The 27,153-nt window shown below is 30.0% G+C and overlaps 1 protein-coding gene across 1 annotated transcript; it reads left to right on the top strand.

The window, feature by feature from the left end:
• The first annotated feature begins 24,782 nt into the window (after positions 1-24,782).
• Positions 24,783-27,153, top strand: LOC106777732. Its single transcript, XM_014665459.2, has 4 exons — positions 24,783-25,023; positions 25,197-25,394; positions 25,789-26,004; positions 26,397-27,153. The coding sequence occupies exons 1-4, from the start codon at positions 24,961-24,963 to the stop codon at positions 26,628-26,630; spliced, it is 711 nt and encodes a 236-aa protein (XP_014520945.1). The 5' UTR covers positions 24,783-24,960; the 3' UTR covers positions 26,631-27,153.

The following is a 27,153-nucleotide window of genomic DNA, read 5'->3' as shown; positions in this document are numbered from 1 at the left end:
TATTCACCATTAACTTCTGAAAATGTGGAAAGTGTTGTATGGTGACTATTCTTGGTATGATGTTTATGTTCTATATATTAATTTTGATATTAAAATTTTCAATCATAATAAAAACATTTATTCTCGTTGACGAAAAAAATAAAAATAAAATCATTTACTTTTTTTGATACACCATAAACAACAATTACATTTAAAGAAAAAAGTGATAAAATGTATATTATATTTTTACTAAATATTAATTAAAATACATTAAAATTAAAAACAATATAAAAAATCCTCTTATTCTTTTCTTCTCCATGAAATTCAAAATTAATATAAAATAGTTGTATTCAAGTAATATGACGTGCTACTAACATTACTTATTGATAAACAAATTTATAATCACAAAAATTATAAATAATGATTTTATTTTGATAATAAAAGATTAATATAATTTGTATAATATTATGTTAAAAATAAAAAGTATGTCACTATCGTACTTTTAAAATATTAAATATACCATTTAATATAATTATGTACTTAAAGTAATCTAATTACCTTAATCCATATTTATGTTATTTGTACTAAAATAATGATAATAACAATAAATTAAAAATAATAGTACAAAATTTAAAGAAACTAAAATAAGATAGGATGATATTTATAGATATTTAAATATTATTTAAATGACCAGTTTTACATTAATTTTACTTTCTACAGCAATAGAAAAATAAAAGTGTAATTTCGAAATAAATTTAATTACTTAATATTTACATGATTTATGTGATTTTTTAATTTTATTTTATTTTCAATTTAGTCTCTACTTTATTTAAAAGTATTGTCATTTAAATTAGTGTTAACATAATCTAAAATATTACTATGTATTTTTTAGTATGTAGGTATGAGAGATGCACTTATTAGTTCTCTTCACTTCTTAGGATTCTTCGTCTTTTTCTTTGCAAAGTTCGAATTCGAGCAGGTACGCTCAAGTCAGTTTTTCTTTTTTTTTTTTTTTTTGAGAATTGATTAATAAGTTTTCTTAATTCAATAAGAATTGTGGAACGGTTTATTTAAACTTTATTTCAGGATTTGCCTTTTCTAATTGGGCTTGGGCTTTGCGAAGCAATATCGATTGCTTCCTACACTCCATCAATTTTTAGAAAAGACCGGTTTTCCCTTGTAAAAGTGACTTTCTGATTATTAATTCCTAAACAGGTTTTGTAAAATTTTCGGAACAAAACTTTTCACAATAGAATTTTCAGAAAAAAATTATTTAAATGAGATTTTCATAATAGAATTTTCACAACACGTGAAATAAATTCTGAAACATGTTTTTGGAACAAATTTTCAGAATAAACTTTCCAAAACACATATAATACTTTTTTTGGAATGAATTTTACAGAATACTCCTACATAAAATGTGTTTTGGAAAGAGTTTTCTAACAACGACGATAACAATGATGAAATGGTAAGGGGTATTTGAGTATTTTCATTGTATTGTGGGTGCAAGAAGAAATTTCATGGGTTGCAATAAGCAATTACACAAACTGATTTAATATGGTCTTAGTAATGCTTTATTTGGGCCATCATATCTGTTTTATGGTTGCAATAAGCAATTACACAAAGAGATTTAATATTGTTCTGATATATTTTTCTTATGTAAGCACTACAAAAATTATATATTGTAAGATTCTCTCTTGGATTATCTATAAAAAAATGTTAACCATTTTTTTTTGCAAATTTATTTATAACTTTTGTAAAATCACACGAAATATAAAAAAATGTATGAATGACAGAAGATTAAAATTATTTAATTCTTTTGGTATAAAATATTGTGTATGTGAAAGGTTTTTAATTTAAATTTTGAACTTGGTTATATGCATATGTTTGTCTTTGTTGGAGGTCTCCGTTTGACATGACAGAAAAAGATTATGAAAATGAGAAGAAGGTGGTGTAAATGGGAAAACAAGGGGAGAATTGGTGAAAGAAATGTGGAACACGTGTTTCTCTTAAAGTTTACTGACATCATTTTTTAAGCTTTTTAATTAATACAACAACCAACCTTTCAAACCAGTAATTATATCTCCAAATAAGACATCTTTCATAATAGTTTCCAAAATAATAATAATAAAAAAATATTGTCTTCCAATTTATTTTATTTTATTCACGTAAACAAAATTAAGTATTTATTTATTTTTTATTTTATCCCTCTTACATTTCTTAAGAGAAAATTTTGGTTCTACTTGTTGACAGAGCCGTTGGATAATATTTAGAAGGAGTCAATCAACCTACTAAATCTAAATAATATTTAAAATGTACAATCTAAAAAAATATGGATAAATTTTAAAATAAGTATGTGAGAGTGATTAGGAATAAAGGCGACAAAATTGAGTTCAAATTGATGAACTAATTGGTTAACTACGTGTTTAAACTGGATTGAGTTAAAATAAAATAATTTTATAAATATAGATTAAATTGATTTCGATTAACTTAATTAGCATATTAAACAAGTTTAAGCTGGACTAGAGTAGAGATAAATTAACTCAACCTGCTTACAATTTTTATAATTTTTTTATCATAATTATTTATAATTTCTAAATATATATGTTAAAATGAAAAAGAAGTTATTTAATTACATAAAAGAAAGGTAGAAAATGCTGAAAACAAGCACATAAACGAGGAAAGCAAAAAACTAGTGAATATTTGTTAATAAAATCTGTAAAGAATAGCTTATACTTCAAAGTATTTATTATATGCAAGTAGCGGAATACTTTCTGTAAATGGATGAAGTATAGGTATTATATTATCTATACTTCCAAATATTTATTATTTGAAAAAAAATTCAAATTAAAATTAAAATTACATTTTATTAAATTTAATTTAATTAAAACTAAAATTAATTTATGGTTAATTTTAATTAAAATTAAATTTTAGTTTATATTATATTTTATATTTTTTGTAATTTTATTTAATTTTTTTAAATATTTATAAATTGTTTTTTTAATATCGGCAAGTATTCACGTGTGTTTTAAAATACTGGTGAGTGTTTTTAAATAAATATTTAACTGATAATAGAATATATATAAAAGTTAATTTTTTTATTAAAGATGAAATAATAAATTTATGTTTAATTCGACCATTGTCATTTTTATAATAACTAAGATGTGATAAATGACACATTATTTATCATATTACCATCTTGTTCTAAAATGGGTAAAATATCTATGGAAAACTAATATAGTATTAAAACTATACAATTTTCAACAACTAAATAAAATTAACACAATTAAAATCATATTTATGTTTTTTCTTTAATACAAATTAATTATTGTCTTTTTAATAAAGTTGTCAATTTGATCAATGGCATGTGGACTAGTTCTAACCTATTTTTGAAAAAAATCCCTCTTAATAAGTCCTTTGGGTGGGGATAAAAAGGTCCTAACTCTCAAATCCCCTTCTCAAATAGATTAGGATTAGGGTTAAAATGAATTTAACTTCATTACAAATTTTTAATTTAATTTTTAGAAATAATATGATTTATATATACATATAAAATTAAAATGAGTTGACAAATTCTTATATATTTTTTGTAATCTGAATTTATCTTTAATCAATCATCAATACTTCAAAATTTAATTTCATTAGTCTAAGCATGATTTGTCTTATATACAAATTTGTCTGAGACAATATTGTTTAGTCTTATATAAAAAATTTGAAAATTTTCGAATGTTTCAATTTCAAACCCCTAAAGTCCTGATTAATTTTTATTCTAAATCTTTCTAAATGGTTATCTGTTTAAATCTTCTATTTTGTGTGTAGTGTATGGAAAATATTTTATCTGTAACACAAGACATTATCCTAAAACAATTATTTCATTTAATATTTTTTGGTTTAATATCTTCTTTAATCCTCATTTTCGTTGGATAATGTTAAATTCGTCTCCATTTTTAAAAGTGTTTGGAATATGTTCATAGTTAGTCAAATTTGTGTCTAACTAGTCTCTTTCGTTAAGTATGACCAAACGACGTTAGTGTGCTGATGATCTGGCACCGGTTATTGGCAACGTGTTAGTATATTATTTTTTGCATGCTGACGTGTCACTTACTAACAGAAGATTTGGTGTATTATTAAGATAGGGTTTTTTAATTTGGGAAAAATGTGATTTAGGGTCCAAATTTTGAATCAACCACAGTTCAACCTTGCCAGAGCCATCGCGACACCCATTGGCCGCACCCATCAGCTCCCTCATTGCCGCAAACTTACATCACCATCGTCAACCAAAATCCAAAAACATGAGATTAGAAAACCTAAATGTAGGAACCCTAACTCCAAAATGAGAAAGCAAGGGTAGGAAAACCCTATAATCCAAATTGAAAACAAAATTCCCAACTCTTTCAATCGCAACATCAGAAAAATCAAGAACAAAACTTTAAAGCAAAAATTCCCAAATACTGAAACCCTAAAATCAAACCCCCAAATTACAAGATCAAAACCCTCAACCTTGGACCGCCATCCTACAAAGAATAATAGAACCATAGGAACAACCCCAAATCGCAAACCAGAAATGACCATATGAATCCTCAAAACCGCGATGCCATTAAACAGGGACTCTGGCACCGCGAATACGTCAAGAATCAAGCCATCGCGGAGGTGCCGCTGTTGCCAGGCTCACTACGCCGCAAGAACGGAGTTCGCATCCTAGCCACCTGAACACACATCCCCAACGTGCAAAAACCCCCACCCGGAACCAAGAAAGAGAACAGAAATGAAGCCTTCTTCCCTTGCGGCACGAACCAGAACGAGAACAAAAGAAAAATAGATCATTGTCTCCCTCCTGCAAACGAAGTAGAAACCGAGTGAAGAGAAGATGAAGGTGGCTGCTCGTGCTCCCCTAATCCGCTTCTCGTGTGAGAAGGAGACGCTAATTTGTTCTATCTATGCCCTAAATCAAATTTCTCCCAAATTATAAAACCCTAACTTAATAAAAAAATCATATTATCGGTTATTCACTTACACGATATCATTCACAAATCAGTATAGTGACACATTGCACATAACTGGTGCCACATCATTAATGCATTAACTTCGGTGATACTTAACAGAAAGGATAAATTAGAAACAAATTTTACTAACTGTGGATATATTCCACACACTTTTAAAAATGGAGACTAAATTGAGATTAAACACAAAAGTGGGACCAAAGGCTATAAACCATATTTTTTTTTTATAAAATAGTAAAAAAAAATATTTTACATTATTTTTTTTAGATTGACGTATGATTGATGACAATTATTTACATTAAAATAAAATAGAAAAGGAAACATAAAATTTTATTAAAAGCGTAGACTATATATAACTTTTTAAAAAGGATAATGATATTTAGACAACATTTTTTTGACAACGTTTGAACATTGATTACGTGTCAATCTGTGATTGGTCAAAAATCACTTCACAATAATGTTTATGATTATTATTATTGATTGTGGAGTAATTTTTGACCAATCACAGATTGACACGTAATCAATGTTTAAATGTTGTCAAAAAAATGTTGTCTATAATAATATTTAGACAACATTTTTTTGACAACATTTAAACATTGATTACGTGTCAATTTGTGATTGGTCAAAAATTACTCCATAATCAATAATAATAATCATAAACATTATTGTGAAGTGCTTTTTGACCAATCACAGATTGACACGTAATCAATGTTCAAATGTTGTCAAAAAAATGTTGTCTAAATATCATTATCAACACGTAATCAATGTTCAAATGTTGTCAAAAAAATGTTGTCTAAATATCATTATCCTTTTAAAAATCATATACAAATAGTGTAATCTAAACACTAATAGTAAACGGACTTCATAATTGTTTTTTTGTTTAGCTCTGTTAAATTATTAATGATTGTGAGGGTCGCGTGATTATACCATTACATGAGTACTGATTAAGGAAAAAAAAAAAAACTTGTATATGAGTACTTAGATGATATTAACACCATGCAAATAAAACAAAACACGTGACCCACACCAATAGATTAGTCAAGTTCAATCAATGTCATTATGAAAAAAAGGTAAATCAAAATAGAAAATAAAAATAAATAAATAATTAAAAGTATTTTGATTAAAAAATAAAAAATAGTTACCTGCTTTAACATTTAAAAATAATTTTATCTTATTTTTATTTTTCTAAACAACTATAACTATTTTCCTTCATTATCCTCTTTAACTTTTCATAATGGTTTAGTATTAATTGAGCTGATTTTTCTCCTCTTATTTATAACTTTTCCAGTTCATTCGCTAGTATATAAGGATTTTAATTACATTTTTTTCATGTATTCAAAATAACATTGTTTTTCTAAAAAATAAGTCTCGTAGGTAGGTTGATCTTACCCATAGGACTTTTGTAAACATTTTGATCCTTTTTTTCATAAGGAACTTTTTGGTTTTGTGGATTTTTTTTATTTCAACTTATGTGGATCAGGATTAGGGAGGGCAATAGGTCGAGTCAGACATGGATAGTGCTTATCTGCAATCCGACCTATTATCCGACTCGCTATTCGCACAAATACTCGCTTAAAAAATATCCGTAGGTATTATAAAATCTGCAGATATCCACATATACCCGCAAATATTTAAAAATATATATTTTTATAAATTATTAAAATAAAATTTAAATATAATTACAAAAATAAAATATAAAATATAATATAAATTAAATTAAATATAAATTAAAATTCAATTTTAATTAAATTTAACCTTGTAAAATATAAATTAATGTTAATTTTAATTAAATTTAACTTAATAAAATATAAATTAAATTTTTATTTTTATTTTTCACAAGTAATGGATATCTGCGAGTACAGATAATATAATATCCTCACCCGACTCATTTATAAGCGAGTATTAAAATACTGGTTATCCGTGAGTTGTTGATAGTAAATATTTACAGATATCAACTATCCATAGTGGATTTTATTTGCAAATATCTACATGTACAAATTTTTTGCCATCCCTGATTAAAACCAAACAAGGCCAAATTAATACTCTTTAATACCATATTACACTGTCAACATAATTGTTCAATTAATCCAAAATCTATCAGGTAAAAAATCACTAAGTAAAAGACAAATTTGAAGATAAGATCTATTCAGATTGCATTAAAAGAATTGACCTTATGATATTTAGTTACTGAAGGTTATTTTAAATATCAGTTAATTAATTAATTAATTTACTTTGAAGAATGCTTTTCTTAAATCATTTTGTAATACATTTGATTATTTTCTGGTAACATTAACAACTAAAGAGCAGTGTTTTATACAGTAACTGATAATTAAGATAGATTCTTTCAGTTTTCAAAATTAAATAGGAACTTTCTTTACAAATTAGTCTTTTTTATTTCTCGTACAAAGTACTTGTTTAGCCTGTTATTGCATGCATCGAACCTTGTAAAATAAAACTAATAGCACTGATAGTTCAACTAATTTAAAATCCATGGGGTCAGAGTAAAAGACAAAGTTTTCTAATGAACCACTCCTTCTCGCTTTTGAAGTATTTTGTTCAAATTGCATCAACAGATTGACGTTATGATATTCAATGACAAGGACTGAATATTTCTTGCACTTTACAGATATTTTAAAATAAATTTAGAAATATTAATTATAAAAAAAATAGAATTATCTGGACAATAAGATTGTAAAGAGAATCTCACTCTCTCAAATAAGTATTCTCTTCTCTTTTAAATGAGAACATGGCTAAAAGGTATATTTATATGAAATGCATAACATTGAATTAATAAATTTTTAATTAGAAGATATTAAACTTTGTGTACACAGGTCAGCATACACTAGTGCAAAAACGCTGTTTAACGTCACCTATAAGACGTCGATTTGTGTGTAATCCGACGTATAGGAGCGGACGGTGGCATTATCGTAAATAGGTTGATAAACTAGACGTCAGTTTTATCCAAAATCAGACGTCTATTAATTTCAAGACGTCAGCACTGCAGCACCCCGACGTCTACTGGGCTGCATTTAATGCTTTTCACTTAATTCTCAAGCGCTTAGACATCATGTAGACCAAATCCGACGTCTAAGGCATGTCTGGAAGGCGGGAAAGCCAAAAAAGTCTTCAATGTTGATGTCGGCGTTTCGGGCTACGCGACGTCTATTATACCTGTAATAATTATGTTTACAAAACTCGAGGGCCTGAGACGCCGGCTATTTAGGGCCCCGACGTGTATGTTATTATAGACATCGGTGGCCCATACCAACAGTCGTGAACATCCCTGACAGGATATCAAACGTCAATCGGTTTAGCTTCCTAGACGTCGATTCCCCTTGACAGAAACCGACGTCTAATGGGTATTCAAAAAGTCAGTTTTAAATGTTCACTTGGACGTCACATTAGTAGGATAACCGACATCTATAGACGTCGGTTTCTGGAGAATAACCGACGCCCAATTCCATTTTAAATACAACGCAACTCTTCGCGGCATTCAGTTTCTGATATCGATTGTCTTCCTCTTCTCCTTTTTCTCTTGCCACACCTCTTCTTTTTCTCTCTTTTCGGCATTCTATTGTTGTTTCTCGTCTTCCTCCTCTCCTTTTTCTCTCTTGCATCCCAAGTGTGTGTTTTTTTTTATGCTTACAGTTTAAACTTTATTTAGTCTTTCATCTATTATCTTGTGGTTGAACTGATTAAAATTTGCTTTCTTTGTGTTGTGTTTTAGTGCAGTTTTGATCCTCTCTTTGGGTAACATAGTACAACATTCTCCCTTTGCTGGTTTCCTCACAAGAAGAGTGGCGATCTTTTGAGTTTTCTATGGGTCTTGACCCAAAATGGAACTTGGGTCCTTGTCTAGTTCTCGTGTCACCGTAATTTTTTTCTTTTGCGGTTGAATAATGGGAAGTAGTCATGGACCCAGGTTCGGTTTTGGCTTGAAATGTCATAGAAGATTCAAAAGACGCAAGCTTTTTTTGTGGAGAAACTAGCGAGAGGAGAGTGTTGCACTATGCTATCGAAAGTCTGGATCAAAACTGCACTAAAACACAACGCCTTTGGTAGACGTCGATTAGTGTCAGGTCCGACGTCTATAAGGAACATAGACGTCAGTTAGTGTCATTTTAAACCTCTATATATTCATGTAAACGTCGGTTTTATGCATAGGTGGACGTCTATATAGAGAAATTAGACGTCGGTGTGGGTATAAGTAGACGTCTATATGGACGTCGGTGGATATCGTTAACCGACGTTTATATTGACGTTGGTTAAGAGGATTTCCGACGTCCCATGGACGTCACCCTTATAGACGTCTGTTGTGTAAGTGACGTTAAAAGCCCAAATTAACCGACGTTAAACAACGTTTCTGCATTAATGGTACTTTCTTAGTGATAGAGCGATTAACACTTAAAAAAACGAAAGTTTCTCTAAAACTCAAAACAAATCAATCGATCACCATTTTTATAAAGAATTGATTGATAGTACATATTAAAATCATTATTATAAATCCAACATGTTAAACATGATAAAACGTGTTTATAAAGTCTTGAGTTATAATTAGTTCAGTCCTGATTAAAAATTAATTTCGAAACCTATAAATACAGAAATAAGATAAGAAAATGTGATTACATTTACGAAATTAAGATTTATTGTGATAACTGATCGACTCCATTAACTAACTTAAGTGTCAGAATGTCTTTAACAGGTATATCACCTTTCGGCCTGAGAATTGAAGAAAAAAACTAAAAACAATTATAACGAAAACCTAAAACATTGTTGAGAGATTAAAGAAAGTACAAAGAAGTAATTTTCTACCTACCCTTTGAAACACTTTTAATTAGATATCTGTGGAATAAAATAATGGTGATTAGATAAGTAATAGGTAAATGAGCTCTAATAGACAAGTGAGTTAAAATAAAATGTAGAATATAAGGATTGGGAAGAGTTGACGGAGGGCAACGGCAAACGCAAGAAAACAAAGAGAGATTGGGACAAAGTTGAAAGTTGTCTCCACCGGCCATTTCCTGAGAGCTTAAAGTCTTGCAACTTGCATGGTCCTACCGACTAACCCTAACCCATCCCTCTTCAAATCTATGCCCAAACTTCAATCCAGGTGCATTCATTCACAAACACTGCTAATGGGAGCAGAACCTTAATTATTACATCACACTATTATATCTCAAATTATCAATAAATAAATACATTTACTGCTATCCATTATTATCTACTTCTTCTTTTTTTCTTTTCCAGATGTCCTTTCTGACAAACTCTTTTTCAGACTTTCTTCAAAAGGTTTTTGTCTTATGAGACAAACCTAACTTTTAAATTACAATCTCAAACATATGTTTTTCATTTCTAAATTATTATAAAAAAAATTGTATTTTTCTCTTAAATTATGTTATAAAGTATTTAGCTTTTATATTTTATGAAAATAATTAAAACGTCTTGTCAATACATGTGACAAACGGAGTTTTACAAAATCTCTATATATTGTTGAGAGATGTTTTACATTATATTTATAAAATACAAATACAAAATACATTAAAATTTAATTCAGAAACCAAAAATAATGTTTTATAATAGTTTGAGAGTGAAAAAAAAGTATAATTCTATAATTAAAATGATGAATAAGTAAACAAATTGTAAATGTTAAAAATATATATGAGTGTGGAGTAATGTTGACATAATACCCTTACTTAAATCGACATTATTGTTATGATTGGTGATAATATTTGGTCCAGATAAATGTAGCTGTCAGCTTCGCATATGTGTTGCATAGAGGCACAGCCATTTTCTCTTTTTTCCTTTTCAATGTTTCAATTTCTTGACACAATGAAGAATCTCAAGTTAATGCGTCTTATATTCGTGTAAGTAGCTTTTGTGTCACTAGTCATCGTAGTTATCCAAACCGTGATTCACATCCATCCACCACTTGCTTTTACCAATCTGGATCTTATAAAACTTATCAAGTGGTCCCTTTCATTTCTTCTATCTTATAAACATAATTACAATTCATGCATATATATATGCCCCCAAATAAACCCTTCACTTCTCTAAACTGTTCATGCATCTCTTTATTTCAATTCATAGTTTCACCTTTTCGGTTCCAGTATTCACTGCAACTTGTTTCTATACACTATTTTGACAGGGAAAACACACACACCTTTTTTTTAATCATTCTTTGCTTTATTTTCTTGTCTTTTCTAATAATGAGAACATATGTGGTTTATTTTGTTATGCAGTTTTGGATTATTTTCAACTCGAGATTCAATATATATGCATTTTCATATTACTATCGTATGGTATAGAAGATAGACCGAGCGGTTAACATTTGTAACTGTTCGGTCTGTCGACTGTCAAGCAGATTAAATGTTTGGTTAACGTTTAAGTTATTGATGATTGGACTATAATTGAAACAACATTGGAAGATAATATTGTTATTGGGTCAATGGATTGAGTAAATAAAACAAGTTAATAAACTAATAACAGAATGATTAAAAATATTAATAAGATACAAATACCAATGAGGTATGAGCCCAACCATATAAGGGAATTGACATCACTCTCTATCCAAAACCTTAAGGCAATGGGTTAATGTGTCTTTTAACTTTATATAGTGCTCTACTTTCTTATTTATATCCAATGTGGGACTTGGACTCGCACTTGCACTCCCAACAAGTTAAGGAAGTTGTTAATGAGTAGCAGAGCGAAATTAAAGGTAAGATTGTCTTGGTGGACCTATGATAGTTTAGGGTCCATGAAATAACTTATAAATAGAAGACTAAGCCGCAAAGGTAAGCAACTTTGAACTAATTCCGAGTACTTACTCTTTATTGAATGTTATCACTATTAATTATCACGCAAAGTAACTGATTTAAGTTTCGGAATGTTTTTTCCAGGTACCATCCCACTCGGCTCGGCTTGGACGGAAAGAATTTGAAATAAAAGGTTCAAATTTTAGAAAATAAAACAACAACAACATAAATGTGCGTCTCTTGGTCCTACACAATTATATGCAGAAAAAATTATATTTTCTTACCATTAGTCTTTTGCATTGAAGATATACAAAGAGTAGATCTCTTCGCGTTTTTCTTTTCTTTGCGTTTTTCTTTTCTTTTTGCTAACTGCATTTTTGTAACATTACTCCATTTCATTTTAGGGCTTAATTTAGTCTAAGAAATTTGAATTTTCTTTTACAGTAAAATCATAATGCAAAGGCTGAGTTATATAAGAAGTACAGTTGTGGATGAACTTTAATTCCAACCTGGGAAATTAAAGCCCTTGCATTGAAAAGTACCTATAAAGTATAGGTATATATGAAAGCTAATGAATTTGAGTGTGCATGGTTTCAGAAAATGGCATTATGAATAGTTAGATAATTGATGGATTGATTATTCAGCACTTTATACCTCTTTTGGTTTTGTATGTAATGGTAGTGTGAATTGGGTTTGGCCGATGTGGGGCAGGTTATATGTGGGAGCATTCTTACAATACGTAAAATATGGATTAGGTTGAGATATTATTGTTTCGGTTCGGTCTATCTGACCCCTCTATTGAAGTTGGTTTGTTTGCCCTACATTTATTTTACTTATTTTGAATAATTGCCAATTCCCTTCACTCATCTATTTTTTAAATTTCCATGTCAAAAAATATTACTTGTCTTGATATTTTAATTAGGTATTTTAGGAGGCTAGCATTGGCACGTGACAGGAAACGTCGTAGTATTGAGCGGTCAACGCACACGTGTGAAAGAGGGTTGGAGTGCGGTCAATGGTGGTGTGCATTGGTGGGGTTCATGGACTTTTCTTTTTGACCCAAACCAAAAGCGCGGGTCAAGGGTGTCACTGGCACAGCGTAATAGAGCCATTCTACAACCTATTCCTTACATTACACCATACCACACTCAGTCAAATTCAACGCCACGTCTTCTTTCACTTTTTCTTTCCACACCTTCCTCCTTGCCTCCTACATTAATTACTCTACACCAATATTTCATACCTTTTACCACCACCTACACCTATTCTTCCAACTACATTTAACCTAAAATCATTTTTAAAAACCTTTTTAGAATGAAGACTCATTTTACTTTGGACCACTGTTCTTCAGTTTTCTTTTAACCTATAATAATTGCCTCTGCTACACTTTTCCTGTTTCCAAAAATCTTGTCATAGGCTTCCATTTTATAAGAAATGGAGGCAACGTAGTTCAATGATAAACTCATTTCTTATGATTCAATAACAGGCATCTAATACTTTATATCAATTCAAAATAACAATAAGCTAAATAAAATTGAATATATATATATATATATATATATATATATATATATATATATTATGTTCCCTAAAAATATACATTATAGAAAGGTCCAAAATGTTTTATTTAACTCCATCTTAAAAAGATAAATTTATTTTTAGAATAACTATTTTAAAATTTACTTCATCTCGTAATTCAATCCAATTGATTTTTTGTTTTAGTAGGTAGAATTAACTCACTTAAACATCAATCTCTTCATAATAATATTTATGTAAAACTAAAAGCAAAAATAAAAAAATAATAGTAACAAAATATTTTTTCTGAAAAGTCAAGAGCTCTAATATTATAGGTTGGAGTGCAGGTTTTACACATACTATTTTTCTCATCATGCATCTTGTGAGAGATTTTTTTTGACCACTTCATTTGCATTTATGTGATTGAAAACAAAAATATATATGCAAGGTCGTAATTTTGATATACTATGAGTTTGCTTTATGTATTAACAAATTAGGAAAGTATAAATTAGATTGTTGTGCCTATTATTTTTGCTTTCTTATGTATATAGACCTTTTAGATATAATATCTTATTTGTTCCACTAATATATTTTTTATTACTAATTATTTTTATTTTTTTTATCTTAGGAGTACAAAAGTAGGTTTTTAAGTTTATTAATTTAAATATGTTAAACCAGATTTAAAAAGTATGCGGCGACAATTTTTGTAAATAAAAAAAATACTCTTTTAAGTATAGTAATATAATAACATATTTAAATTTATGTTTTAAATCTGCTTAGAGGAATCATACTTAAAATTTACATCTATTCAAATTTTTAACAGATTCAAATTTATAATAAAAAATAAAATTTATTTTTTTAATTTATTTAAGTTTCAAATTTACATATGTTCAAATTTTTAACAGACTTAAATTTATAATAAATCTAAAATAAATAATAAAATTTATCTTTTTAATTTATTTAGGTTTCAGATTGTTACAACCCTTTTTTTTTTCCATCTTCCATCTGCCATGCGGTTTCTCTCCCTCATCATCTCTGCACCAATGATTTACTTTTCAATCTCTTATCTAGCTGACAACGACGACCTCTAGTGGCTCACCAACAACGATGCGTTGACGAGGCAATGTTAGTCAACTTTCGTGTACCAACATTGAAGGAATGAAGTTGCGATTTTGGGATTGGGGGTTCTGATTGGGCAAATTTCGTGTGTTCTTGATGCTCATATGCATCTGCAAATTGTTGGTGCGTTTTGGGGGTTAGGGTTTCGAATTGGGGATTTGAGTTTTTGATTCTCGCTTTCAGGTTCCCGTGGTGATTGATGGTGGTGATTTGAGTTTTTGATTTCGAGTTTTTAGATTCTCACTTTCTAAAAATTCTTTAATGATACAATAAAGAAAACAAATTTGAACATTCAAAACACAAAACATAAAAACATATATAATATTTAAAAACGTATCTACATCCAATGAATTTATTAGGTAAATCAACAAGATCCTAGACATTATTAAACACTATTAAATTCATCTCAACTTTGATAACATCATGCTTTAAATTTGATTTCTTATAACTCATGTGATAAATGGGGCCCAAGCCCAAGTTTCAATTAAAGCATATTTTAATATTACTTTGTATTACACATGTGGTAGATAGAATTGGAGCACATGTTTTACATGGTATGAGGGATTTGTGTCCTTATAAAGGCATGCTATCACATTTGTAAAGTCACTTTTGAGCGTAATGAATTGATTCTTCTGTAAAATGAACTCCAGAAACTCAATTTTATCTTGAAAGTCAAGGCTAGAGAATCCCAAAGGATCTCCTCTAGCCACCTTCCATTCTTTCAATTCTCATATTAGATTTCTCACTCCTCCACCGTAGCATCCAGCCTCCAATCCACCTCTGTCGTGTAGCGTGCATCAACAACCACTTATTCAATCTCTCTCATGTGAGGGCATCTTCACTTCTCATTCTTTCCTCAGATACGAGACCACAAAACCACATCTTTATTTTTCTCTTGCGCGAGACCGCATTTCGCGTCCTTATCTTCGTTCTCTCTCTCTCTCTCTATAATTCGTCCTTCACTAACCACATCGTCTACATTCCTCACAAGATCAAACCTTGGAAAACGTCCTACATTAGGTTTTCTTTCGATCCACCGTTTTTTTTTTTGCCTTTTCTTCATGTTCATCGATTGACTCCTTGTTTCGATTCATTTCACCGATTAATTCATCGTTTAGAATCTTTCCACCGATTACATTCCTTTCTCCTCCACTTAAATCATTTTCTACCTCAAACCTTAGAACCTCCATCGAACAAATCACTAAATCTAGTGTTCTTAGGTATTTTTCCTTCTTCCACTGTGCTTCTTCTGTTCATTAGCTCGATCTTCCAGATTTCATGTTTCTCGCTAATTCGCCTCGGAGTGTCGTCTATCATTATGGCTCATTAGAACAATTTAGGATCATTTTTAGCTCTAATATTGTAATCTAATTCTTGTAGATACACCTTATAATCACTAGAAATTTCTTATCTTTTAATTCTTATGCACCTTCATAATGTTGCTTAATTATCTTAATGAAAAACTTGTTGTTCAACTAGTTTCTCAATAAGTTTTCCAACATTTATTTTTTATTCCTCAATAACTTATCTTTAGCAATTAGTGGAACTTGTTTAACATGTTCTTGAAGATGAGCATGGATGACTAACGATTATCATTTGATTAAGGATGTTGATGTTCCAATGCAATCAATTTTTTTAACAATATACTAAGTAGTTTGTAGTATAACAAGTATCGTATCCACATGATTTTAGTATAATGCACAATGTTTAATTGGTTTGATTTGAATAAAACAATATTTGGGATGTGTGACAAGTATATAAAACAGATTTGCAATAATGAAAGGTTGTATAAAAATATGCTGAAACATATTCAATTAGAATGATTGATTTCAATATGATAAAGACGTGTTGATATTATATTTCACCACCTTGTTCCTCTCTTATACCATTCCAATTATTATTTATAAAGATGCAATTTTTCATGTCCTAAGAGTACTCTTAAATGTAACTTCAGGCTCATTTCTTAAGATCATCAAAATTCAATAAGATTCCTCAATGACTACTTTAATGAATCACTTGCATTAAAATATGAATTTTATAACAAGCTAAAGCCTTTTCTATTCCTAGCATATAAAAGTAGGGGAATAATCAGTTGGACCACAATTTGGAACCAATTCCCTCTTAATTCCAAGCTAGTAAAATAAAATGATGAGTGATAAGTTCATCCAACAATAACTACAAGCCATTTCACAAAAATGTAAATAAAAAAACACTTTAATAAATACAAAAATAACAATACAAGGGAGTTTCAAAGGGTTACATCTTGACCTTAACACAAGAGAAGTTTAAGTCCTAATAATGGTTGCAAACATTGAATGAGTAGAGAGAAAAAATGTTTCCAAAAGATCTCTCAAAAGGGCCTAAAAAGGTCTTCCCAAAGTTTACCTAAAATAAAGGTACAACTCTATTTTTATAAATTGTCCATGACAATGCTCAACAATGCATTTGTGATTTAACAAAAAAGGTTTTCTTTCTATGTGGGTTTGTTTTATGGTTCAACCTCATGCTCTAGTGCTTAACTCTTGAGATATCTTTTATAAGAATGAGTTTTCATGGCTTATTCTCAAGTTTAGTGTAAGATTTCCTCTAATAAAGGGTTTTCTTGTGGCTCAGCATCAATTTGAAATAACAGGCAAACTCCAGAAATTTAGGGTTTAAATAAAGTTTAAAAACTTTTAACAAATAGTGCTAGACTTTATTTGTAGGGGTTAGACAGTCTGTACATAGTGTTGAACACTTGAGGATTTTCTAAAACTGTTTAAGAACATAGTAAAATATGACAGAGAAAAAAACTCATTTTTATATTGGTTCACTAAAACTGAGCTATGTCTAGTTATCCTTTAATAAGTTACAATGAGTTTCACTACTATTGATTTACAACAGTCCAACTAGATAAAACCATTTAAGTTTGCCTAAGTTAAACAGACCAAGTGTTTTAAATCACTCCTGATTATCCAAAAACAACTTTGTATTTTTAAAATAACTACAGATGAATAACTTGTTATAAATAAATATTCTCAAAGCTTAGACAATGCAGAATCAAAGAAAGAGTATCTTAGCAGTGTAAGAATATGTGCAATTATTCTTCTTCTTTTCCCGCAGTCTTTTATTTATAGAGAACTTCGAAAAAGATTTGTTACATTAGAGCATTGACTTTGGGTAGAGTTATTGTAGCCTTTTGTATACTTATGTCTTCCTATCTCTTAACGTCATTATGAATCAGCACATAACCTTGAACAAAGTACTTTGTCCTTGATGAGATCTACATAGATAAAGAGAGATTACACAATATACAAAAAGAACTATTCGTACGTCAGATTTAAACAGTTGTATTGTTTACTTATAGTGATTAGTATAGTCTATTTACTATAGTGATAGTCCTTTTACTATAGCATTTAGGATAGTGTAAGTCGTATATTGTTTAGCGAGTTATCCTAGACGGTCTTTTTGATAAAACTATTTTGATAAATGAATTTGTTAAACTTCAAAATAAAGAGTTCTTAAACAATCTTGTCTCAACTAAATTATGCTACTTAGCTACAACAATCACAATTTTACTTAGAATTCTTGAAATTTATCCAATTTCTTTATTTTTCAATTTAGACTCTCTTTTGGTGTTGGAAACTGCAAAACAAATTAAGGTGGAGTGAATTTAATAGAAACTTAAACATAATTAAAATAAGATGAGTGTCAAATTCATCTTAAAATTAACTCTTGGATTATGGTCAAACTTCATAATCATTTTCAAAACCAATATCTTAAATTACATCATTCTCATTTCTTTATTCCATAATTCCAGTGCTATGAGATTACAATTAAATCTATAACCTTTGAACTTCTCAACATATATAATAAAAATACCCATTAATAGTCTAAGGATCTAGTTTCTTATTTATGGATTATAAATTATCACTTCAAACAAATATTCCCAAACAAAGGAGGCAACAACCAATCATTATGAAGGAAAATGAGAATGAAGAAGAAAAGGAAAAAGTAAGAAAAAAAAGAGTTAACATCGACGATAATGACAAACACGACAAAGATTGTGGAAGAGAAGAGAAAAAAAAAAGGAGAAAAATCAAATTGAAATATTTATAAATGGATAATTTTGATGAATTTTTATTATTTAAAATTAATGACAGAAATTTTTTTACTATCAGCTAACAAATTTTATTATCCATTAATAAAATTTATTAGTGACATTTTATTGATGAGTTTTTAGTTTTCAGTAATTTTTTTTGGTGATTATTAACACGTTTTGTTCATAGGTTAATTTTTCTTTTTAGGACGTGTGTATTTAGAATAGCTAAAAAATATAAAGCACCACAACTTTCTAAATACAAACGTAGTTGGAGTAAGACATGTTTATGACTTATCACGAAAATTCTTGAAGCTCCCTACTGCCTTTTGAAAGATGCCAAATAGGATTATTTTTAACATACTTTTAAGAGGGACTGATGAGCAAACCTCTTTGTTTATTAGCATAGTAAGGAAAACTTCACACATTAATTCACAACCCTCGCTGATTAAACATTTTACTTAATGACTATGACCTTATGGATCTTGTTATTTCATGTGTTGATAGACTTAGGAGTAAGATAATCCATCCATTCATAATCTTCTAAGACTTTGTTTTAAAGAAGTGAATGTTTCAAGTATTCATATTATTTTATGTTATTTAACATACCACTTTGAAAATTTATCATCAATACTATACCTAAATTGTTGTAATTATATCTTTATGTTTTCGTATTAATTAATTAATCAACTATATAAAAATGAAAACTTAAATATCTTCTATCCTGGTAATTAAAATGATAAATTAAATATTCATTTATTTTTCCACTTGAATAAAAAAGTCTAAACTCCAGATTGTAACAAATCTGGTAAAGAAGCAATTTCAAATAAACAATGATGCCCAGGTGAAACAAGATATTCTTCCCTTGTTCTGTTCTTCTCTGTTTTCTTGCAGTATATGATCTCCCATCTAGCTACACCCTACAGGGTAGACGATTTTGGGCAAACAATCCAACGAAGGAAAAACAGAGGGTGACGGAAAAAAGATCCGAAAGAAAAAGGTTGATCGTAAAACATGGGATTATGTGTTTATCACGCGTACATATTTTAATGCTGAGAATGATTCTTGACAAATTTGTATTCAATGTTTTTAAAAGCTGTGTTCCGTTGCGTCCATTGGTGTTGTCTCAAAGTTTTTTCAGTAACGAAAGAAGGGAAGTGTGGGCAATTTGGGAATGGTCCACGACCCGACATCTTTGTTCAAAGCAGAATAATTTACAAATATCTTTCCTATTCCATCCTACGTAACCCCACAATTATATGAATAAAATTATATAATGTCCACCTAAACTCAATGAAGGGTGTGTATCAAAAGAGTGGTCAGTGCTTATCCACTGATTAATCGTATCAAAGATATGGTTCATAAAACAACATATTAATTCAAAATAAAAAAATAAAACAGAGAGCATGATATGGTTGGATTTGAGTCTCATCAATGCACCAATTTCCTTAACATCAAAATAATGGGAAGAATGATCTATACGCATCATGGTTGGGATCTGTTTTTCAGTTGTTTTAGGTTTATTATAAAAAAAAAAAACAAATAAAAAGAATCATCTATATTCTCATACATGTATAATATGACTATCAATATTTACTTATATACATGAGAGTCACCATCAAAACTAGACTGTCATAAAAATAAATTAATTGGTCATGGGAGTTAGAATAATTAACTTTAATATTGATTACCTTAAAGATAAAATGTGATTATTCACAATCAATCGTAACTAAACCTGTGTTAATCAAAAGTTCACTCTAAAATCTATTAATATCTGAACTATCAAAGATAAACTAATAACTTTGATATAAGAGTATCTTTTGCAGTACCTCCAAATAATTTGAATGAGCAATTGTAATACTTAGACTTCAGTATAACTTTTGAACTCATATTAGACTGCATTAAGAGGATTGAAATCTTGATCAAATTTGATTGCTTTCTATTTATTCATTTAAATTAGAGCGATCAAAATGAGTTATAATCTGCGGGCCAATCTGGCCTACCATGAGTTTGGGTCGGGTTGAGTTTGAAAAAAAAATGTATTTTTTTATGCAGATTAATTTTCAACCTGGCTCATTTATACTCAGCTCATCCGGACTAAATTTGTGGTGAGTCGGGTTGGCTCACCAATCCACCTAATTTTATTTTATTAATTTATTATCTTATGAAATCCTAAAACGCATTATACGTGGATTGTATTGTACTTTATTTTATTATTTTGAATTGTCTTGAGTTTAATATCATTTTGGGAATGAAATTTATTTAGATTTGAATTACAAAAAGTTTTTAATTTTTTTTTTATTTTTAAAAATATAATTAAGTGAGTTAGTAAGTCAACCCATTTAACCCGCAAACCTGTGGTGGATTGAGTCGGAACTCGCTAATAAATGAGCCGGATTGAATTGACTCACTAAGTAACCAACTCGTGTTGGACCTAGCCGAGTGACACCCTTTGACAACACTAATTTAAATGAATATAGATTAATGTGACCTATTTCATATGATAATAATTATAATAATATTTTTTTCTAAAAAACTTACAAATATATTATAATTTTTTTATTTATATACCAAATTGTTTTATTTTAAAATTTAAATTCAATAATAACACTTAAATTTTTAAAACGTATCTATTTTTATTTTTATTCAATAATATGCGAAAAGCTGGACAAGAATGCTTGTACATGATTACTTGTGGCATTATGTTTCTTCTTTATTCAAGCTCAACTTTTTTCATTTTCTAAAAGTTCTAAGTATTATTTTTACATACTAATATTATTATATGTTATTTATGCGGGGTACAAACGTACAAGACTAACGTTTAGACACAGATTATAAAAGTATTAGGTGTCAAATACCTTACTTGTAAATGTTTAAATATATATAATCTGAATTGACTTTTAATAGAACAAAAATTATAGTAACTGTATGTCTACATCAGCACATATAACTTCATCTAGATTCCGTTGAATTTACTGAGTTTTTTTATAATGTTTGAATGAAGATATAATAACTAATGCATTAATCATGCACAGAAATTATAATATCATCCGATAATAATTTATCAATATGAAAAAAATTTGTTAGTTATTGTAAGAATTTTCTTAAAGGTATTGTATATCATAAATGTAAGAAAAAAGTTTGGTATAGTACATAGAAAGTAAGTTGTTAATGAGTAAAAAAAAGGAAATTAAGTGATATAGGAAAAAAAGAAATTAATGTGCAGAATCTAACAAGGGTATAGGAGATGTTGCTTGAAATGTTTATAGTGACAGAAAGAATGAAATGGTGGGGCTTTTGGCTTGGAGATGCTAATGATGAGATATCTTTTCCACAAACACTCAAAACCAATATCTCATTCTCCTATTTTACCAATTTTAATGCGTTCAATCAGATTCTCAAACCAAACTAATACCAAAATGAGGGCTTTTTGGAAATTTTCCCTCAACTCTATAGATATTGTAAATTTATGATACTTAAACAAATAAAGCAACTTTTAACAATAACTATTTCTTCTCCATTTTTTTTTTCAAAAGGGTATCATAAATGTAAATTACAAGATAAATCCTGAAGATCAAGTTTGATGCTGCACTGTGTAATTAAGACTTCATTGGGTGATAATTAATTTCTGTCAAGGTATTTAGTTGACCATTTTTAATAATTTTTTTTTCTTTTTAACTACTGTTTTTCACAAATCTTAAATTTAAAATTTTAGAGAAGCCAAACTTAATACACTTAGTTCGATAATTTTATAGTTTCTTTTAATTAAATATTTTATACTTTTTTGTCCTTACAAATAAGATTTTGCTCTTGGTCCAAAATAAATGTTTATTTCCACTCGTTTTTTATTAAAATAAATATTTTAATTAAACCCCTCCCTTTTCACTTAATTTAATTTTTTTACCCCTTTCTTTTTATATATAAATAGATATGTATTTTCCAGTCCTTACAATAAGTAAAATACTTTTAAAAATTAAAACCATAAACTATAAATAAAAGGAACTATTTTAAAAAGTAATCAGCCTTCTTCGATTAAAGTACTTTAATTCAAATCTGGTAGTAAATTTATTTTCCGTGGGGTCTTTTTTGAATTCATGTTTGTAATGTACTTTGAAAATGAGTATTTCTTTAAACTAAAAACAAGACATTTTTTAAATAATTGTATCTGTATAAGCATTATACATATAATTAAAAAAAACCTTCTAATCATTATTCTTTTTTTTTTTGAATTTGAGCTTTAATACATTTTTAGAATTTGTTTATTACACCCAATTATTGTTGGATGATGCGATGATTGCTTTTGCTTGTAAGATTTCTCCACACACACACACACACACACACATATATATATATATATATATATATATATATATATATATATATATATATATATATATATTATGTATGTATTGGCAATAAAAGAACTTCTAAGATTTTCTAATAAGAGAATATACTAACGGGAACTCATCTAAATCTTTACATTTGTATTAATAATGTTAAATTTGTCTTTTTATCAGCTACTTTTATTTTTCTCAAATGAGATGATGATACGTTGTATAAAAATAGACATGTTGAGACTTGCAGGATGTGATAGCGTTGAAATGCTCAAAGCTTTGATATATATATATATATATATATATATATATATATTATAAAAGAAAAAAAGAAGAAGGATATTGCTGAATTTTGATGGTACAGTAGTGGCGGCAGCCCCCATTAGTAATGACTTATGGTCTTCCATTCAGTCATTGATTGTTAATGGGAAATTCTTTATGCGATTGTGGACTTTTATCTAATCTACGGGAAATAAAACTCATTATGATTACACCTTTTTATCATAAAATTTTCTCAGATTTTTCTGCAACAATTACTGTATAATCTATGCCGTTCCTGCATTTTGTACATTTTATATTATTGAAAAAAACACATTTCAATTTCTAATAACCCTCTGCTATTTTACAAACTTTCATGCACCTTTCAACTCACAAATTCTCTGGAAAAACCTCACCACATCCTACATCTACTCTCTGCTACTTCTACTGTTACTACGCATCATTGTCCTAACAATGTTATATATAATAGCTCAATCACCGTTTTCAAATTACCATCATAATTAACCAATCATTGATACTAATTCAAGGGTATGTAAATCTTCTTCCAGCCAGGGATAGGATCAGTTGCAGAGTAAAGAGGGTAAAGCGGGAGCAATCTAGAAGAAACAATGAGCTTATTTTATAAATGTTATTAATTTTTATGTGAGCTTATTTTATTCAACAAAATATATCTATTCCTCCTAAATTGACTCTATTAATGGTAAAATCAATTTTCAAAATTTTAAAATTTCGGAAAGAAGAAAGTTTCTCAACAGAAAGGAATACAAAAGAAAAGCTACATTTGCAAATATCCAAGCAGGATATAATATTTGGTTGATGAACAGTAATTAGACATGGTATACTGAAAAACATTAGTTAAAAGGAAAACTCTCTTTACCTAAAAAACGGGACAGAAACATTTCCATTTTATCTGTTGAAACAACATATGTGTCTAGAATTTGTAGTTTCCCGTCTTGGAATGGTACTATCAGGAACTCTTATTAAACTCTAATTAAGGATGGCCAACCAAGACCTAACCCACATGATTAGGGCCAACCCTGATGCTTACACTTCAGTTCCTAATATTAATTATTAGGTTTTGCATATAAATTCACCAGTTTCTTAAAAAACCACATGACTTCTTAGGTTATTTATATGTACATATTTTAATGTAACATCCTATTTCCAAACAAAGTTATGTTGGTTGAGGACCTGATTAATTTATCAACCTTTTACTGTGAGAAAGGAAGAATTGTTATGGAACAGCCAAGGCTATTTAGCTTATATTCGTGTAGTAGGGACAAGACAAGACTCAATATAGCTAGTACAATTTCTGGTCAACAATTGCAAGATATTTCATATTAATAGCCAATACAAGTTGGATTAGGACAAGTACCTGAGCAGCCCTGAGAAAATATCAAATGATTTACCATATATATATATATACTAAAAAGTTTAATAAATTAGTTTGTTAATAATAGAAGAGGACGAAATAAGCCTGGCACAGTGAAAAAAAAAATGTTTTAACCGAGAAATAAATGAAGGTAGGAGAGTGATTAAAGAAAATGATAAGATGAGAGAGAGAGAGAGAGTGTTGTGAAAATGAGATGTTAATATTAAATGAAGATTAAAAAGGAAAGAAGGAGGTGGGTTCCTTACGCCCAACGCATCTTGGTGGTTCGGGTTCGGAGCTAGGTTTGGGTGAAGACTTTGTGCGGATAAGAACGACCCCTACCCTCACTCGTTTTCTCTCTCTCTAAAACGCCATCATCTACCGCTTCCAAGTCCTACAAGAACCCATTCCCTCCCTCATAGCCCCCACTCTTCTCCACTTCTCAAACTTCGAACTTCATCACGCTTTCTCTCAACTCTTCCCTCAAACCATAAATCACATTCTCTCCAAACAAACTCTTCCTCCGACCAACATGGCAATTGAAAACCATGACACTGCTGTCAGAGAAATCAAGCCCAAGAACAGGAGAATCATGGTAAGCAAAACCTTACTAGATTCTTTTAATCGACTTCCTCTTCATGGCTCTAGCTAATGTTGTTTTCTAGTTTTTTTTTTTTTTGGTAGAGGCATTGGGGTTCTGTCTTTTTGTTTTGTTCTTATTTGGGGGGTGATTAAAGTAAAGTTTTTGGTTTTGATTGTTTTCAACAGGGTGCTGGAGGTCCTGATGATGAGGACAATAGGTGGCCACCATGGTTGAAGCCACTGCTCAAAGAGAGCTTCTTTGTTCAATGCAAGTTACATGCTGATTCTCACAAGAGTGAATGCAACATGTATTGCTTGGACTGTATGAACGGCCCTCTCTGCTCTCTCTGCCTCGCCCACCACAAGGATCACCGTGCAATCCAGGTTTGTCACACCATTCATCATTTTCTTCGAGTTTTGCACAAAAAGTTTCTATCTGACACATTTTGGTTCAGGTCTCACACAGTCATTGTTTATCAAAATCACCCCTTTTCCTTTTATGGGGATACTTAGATTCTTTTCCAATTTTTTCTAGATTTTGGGCCAAAAGTCCCACCTTTCCTTCCTTGCAAAAATATCGAACTATCATTAATTGGTTTCCATTTTCAATTTCTGTGCCCAATTGTCCCTCCTCCAACCGTTTCCTGCATTTACCAACTCCTAGAATGGTGTGAAAGTAACCACACGATGGAAGAAAAAATGTCAGCTTTTGGTGATTTTTGGTTATTCTTAACGCGTTTAATGTGTCTCACGTTTAACCATTCTCTTCTGTCGACAGATTAGGAGGTCCTCATACCATGATGTGATCAGGGTTTCTGAGATTCAGAAGGTGTTGGACATCACTGGTGTCCAAACCTACATTATCAACAGCGCAAGGGTGGTGTTTTTGAACGAGAGGCCTCAGCCAAGGCCAGGAAAAGGGGTCACAAACACATGTGAAGTCTGCGAGCGAAGCCTTCTTGATTCTTACCGCTTCTGTTCTCTTGGTTGCAAGGTATTCATACTACCACCAATGTCTTTCATTCCTTGTTTAAACTTCTGACTAAGGAATTTCGCAAAAATGAAAAAAAGGCAAACTGGGAAAATTTGGACTTTGCTTTCCTTTCTTTTCAAGGAGCAAAGAACACTTTTTAGTTGAAATGAGTTGACTTTTTATCACAGCCATGAAAATGGGCACCCTTTGATTCACGGGACTCTTGGATCCTTCAATTTATTCTTTTGCCTTAATTTCCTCAGAGCATTAAACAACCACCCGCGTTTGAAATCTTGGGATTTGAATGTTGACTTTCAACCTTTAATTAGTCTAACTCTAATGTCCTCAACAACCTTAATTTTGGTGGTCCGTATTAAATTTTTTTCATTAATCAATGTGAATATGGATTGCAGATTGTTGGAACATCTAAGAACCCACAGAAGAAGAAGAAGCAGTCAACGGCAATGTCATCAGATTCTGAGGATTCATACAGTAGCAACAGCGTCCATGGCCTGCAGAAAAACTGCAAAGTTCAGAGCTTCACACCGTCCACTCCACCTCCAACTTCGGTTAATTACAGAACTGCCAAGAGAAGAAAGGGAATACCGCACCGAGCCCCAATGGGGGGACTAATCATAGAGTATTAGATAGTGGGTATTTTTAGGTTATTTGCTATAATGCCCTTGGATATAAATATAATGCTAATGCAAGTGTTTCGACGAGGTTTCACCGTTCCAATACTCGAGCTTTTCTAGGCCAGTATTGGAACTGTCACCTTCTGTTCTTTAATGTTTCCTGTAGCAGTTTCTAGCGTCTTGTATATATATATTTATAATATATATATAAAGTCCAATAGAACTGGAAAAGGCTGAAGAAGAAGTAGTGAAAATAAGACACCTGTGAAATAGTTGATGGTGCTGTGATCAAAACAATGGCGTGTAGCAAAATAATAGGCAAGGCTCTTTTCGACCTAGCTAAGATGATGATAAGGACTTATAGGTTTGGTTTCTAAGGTAATTATACCTAAGTTTTGGGGTAGAGGATGTACATAGTGGCTAAGTGAGTTGGGGGATGAGGACAAATGAAATGATGACAATGTACTTCTTGGAAAATAGGTGGTATGTCTAAATTATATGAGAATAGCAGAATAAAGATATATATTATTGCAAA

This window comes from Vigna radiata, chromosome 11 (genome assembly GCF_000741045.1).
Source record: "Vigna radiata var. radiata cultivar VC1973A chromosome 11, Vradiata_ver6, whole genome shotgun sequence".
Lineage (NCBI taxonomy): Eukaryota > Viridiplantae > Streptophyta > Magnoliopsida > Fabales > Fabaceae > Vigna > Vigna radiata.
Note: the sequence above shows the minus strand (reverse complement) of the source record. Positions and strands in the feature narration are given on the sequence as shown.

What these genes read in the sequence shown, in the direction of transcription:
- LOC106777732 (XM_014665459.2), top strand. Translation starts at nt 24,961, where the DNA reads ATGGCAATTGAAAACCATGACACTGCTGTCAGAGAAATCAAGCCCAAG. An exon ending in CCAAGAACAGGAGAATCATG is followed by an intron (nt 25,024 to 25,196) that starts GTAAGCAAAACC and finishes TGTTTTCAACAG; the next exon opens with GGTGCTGGAGGTCCTGATGA. An exon ending in TCTGTTCTCTTGGTTGCAAG is followed by an intron (nt 26,005 to 26,396) that starts GTATTCATACTA and finishes TATGGATTGCAG; the next exon opens with ATTGTTGGAACATCTAAGAA.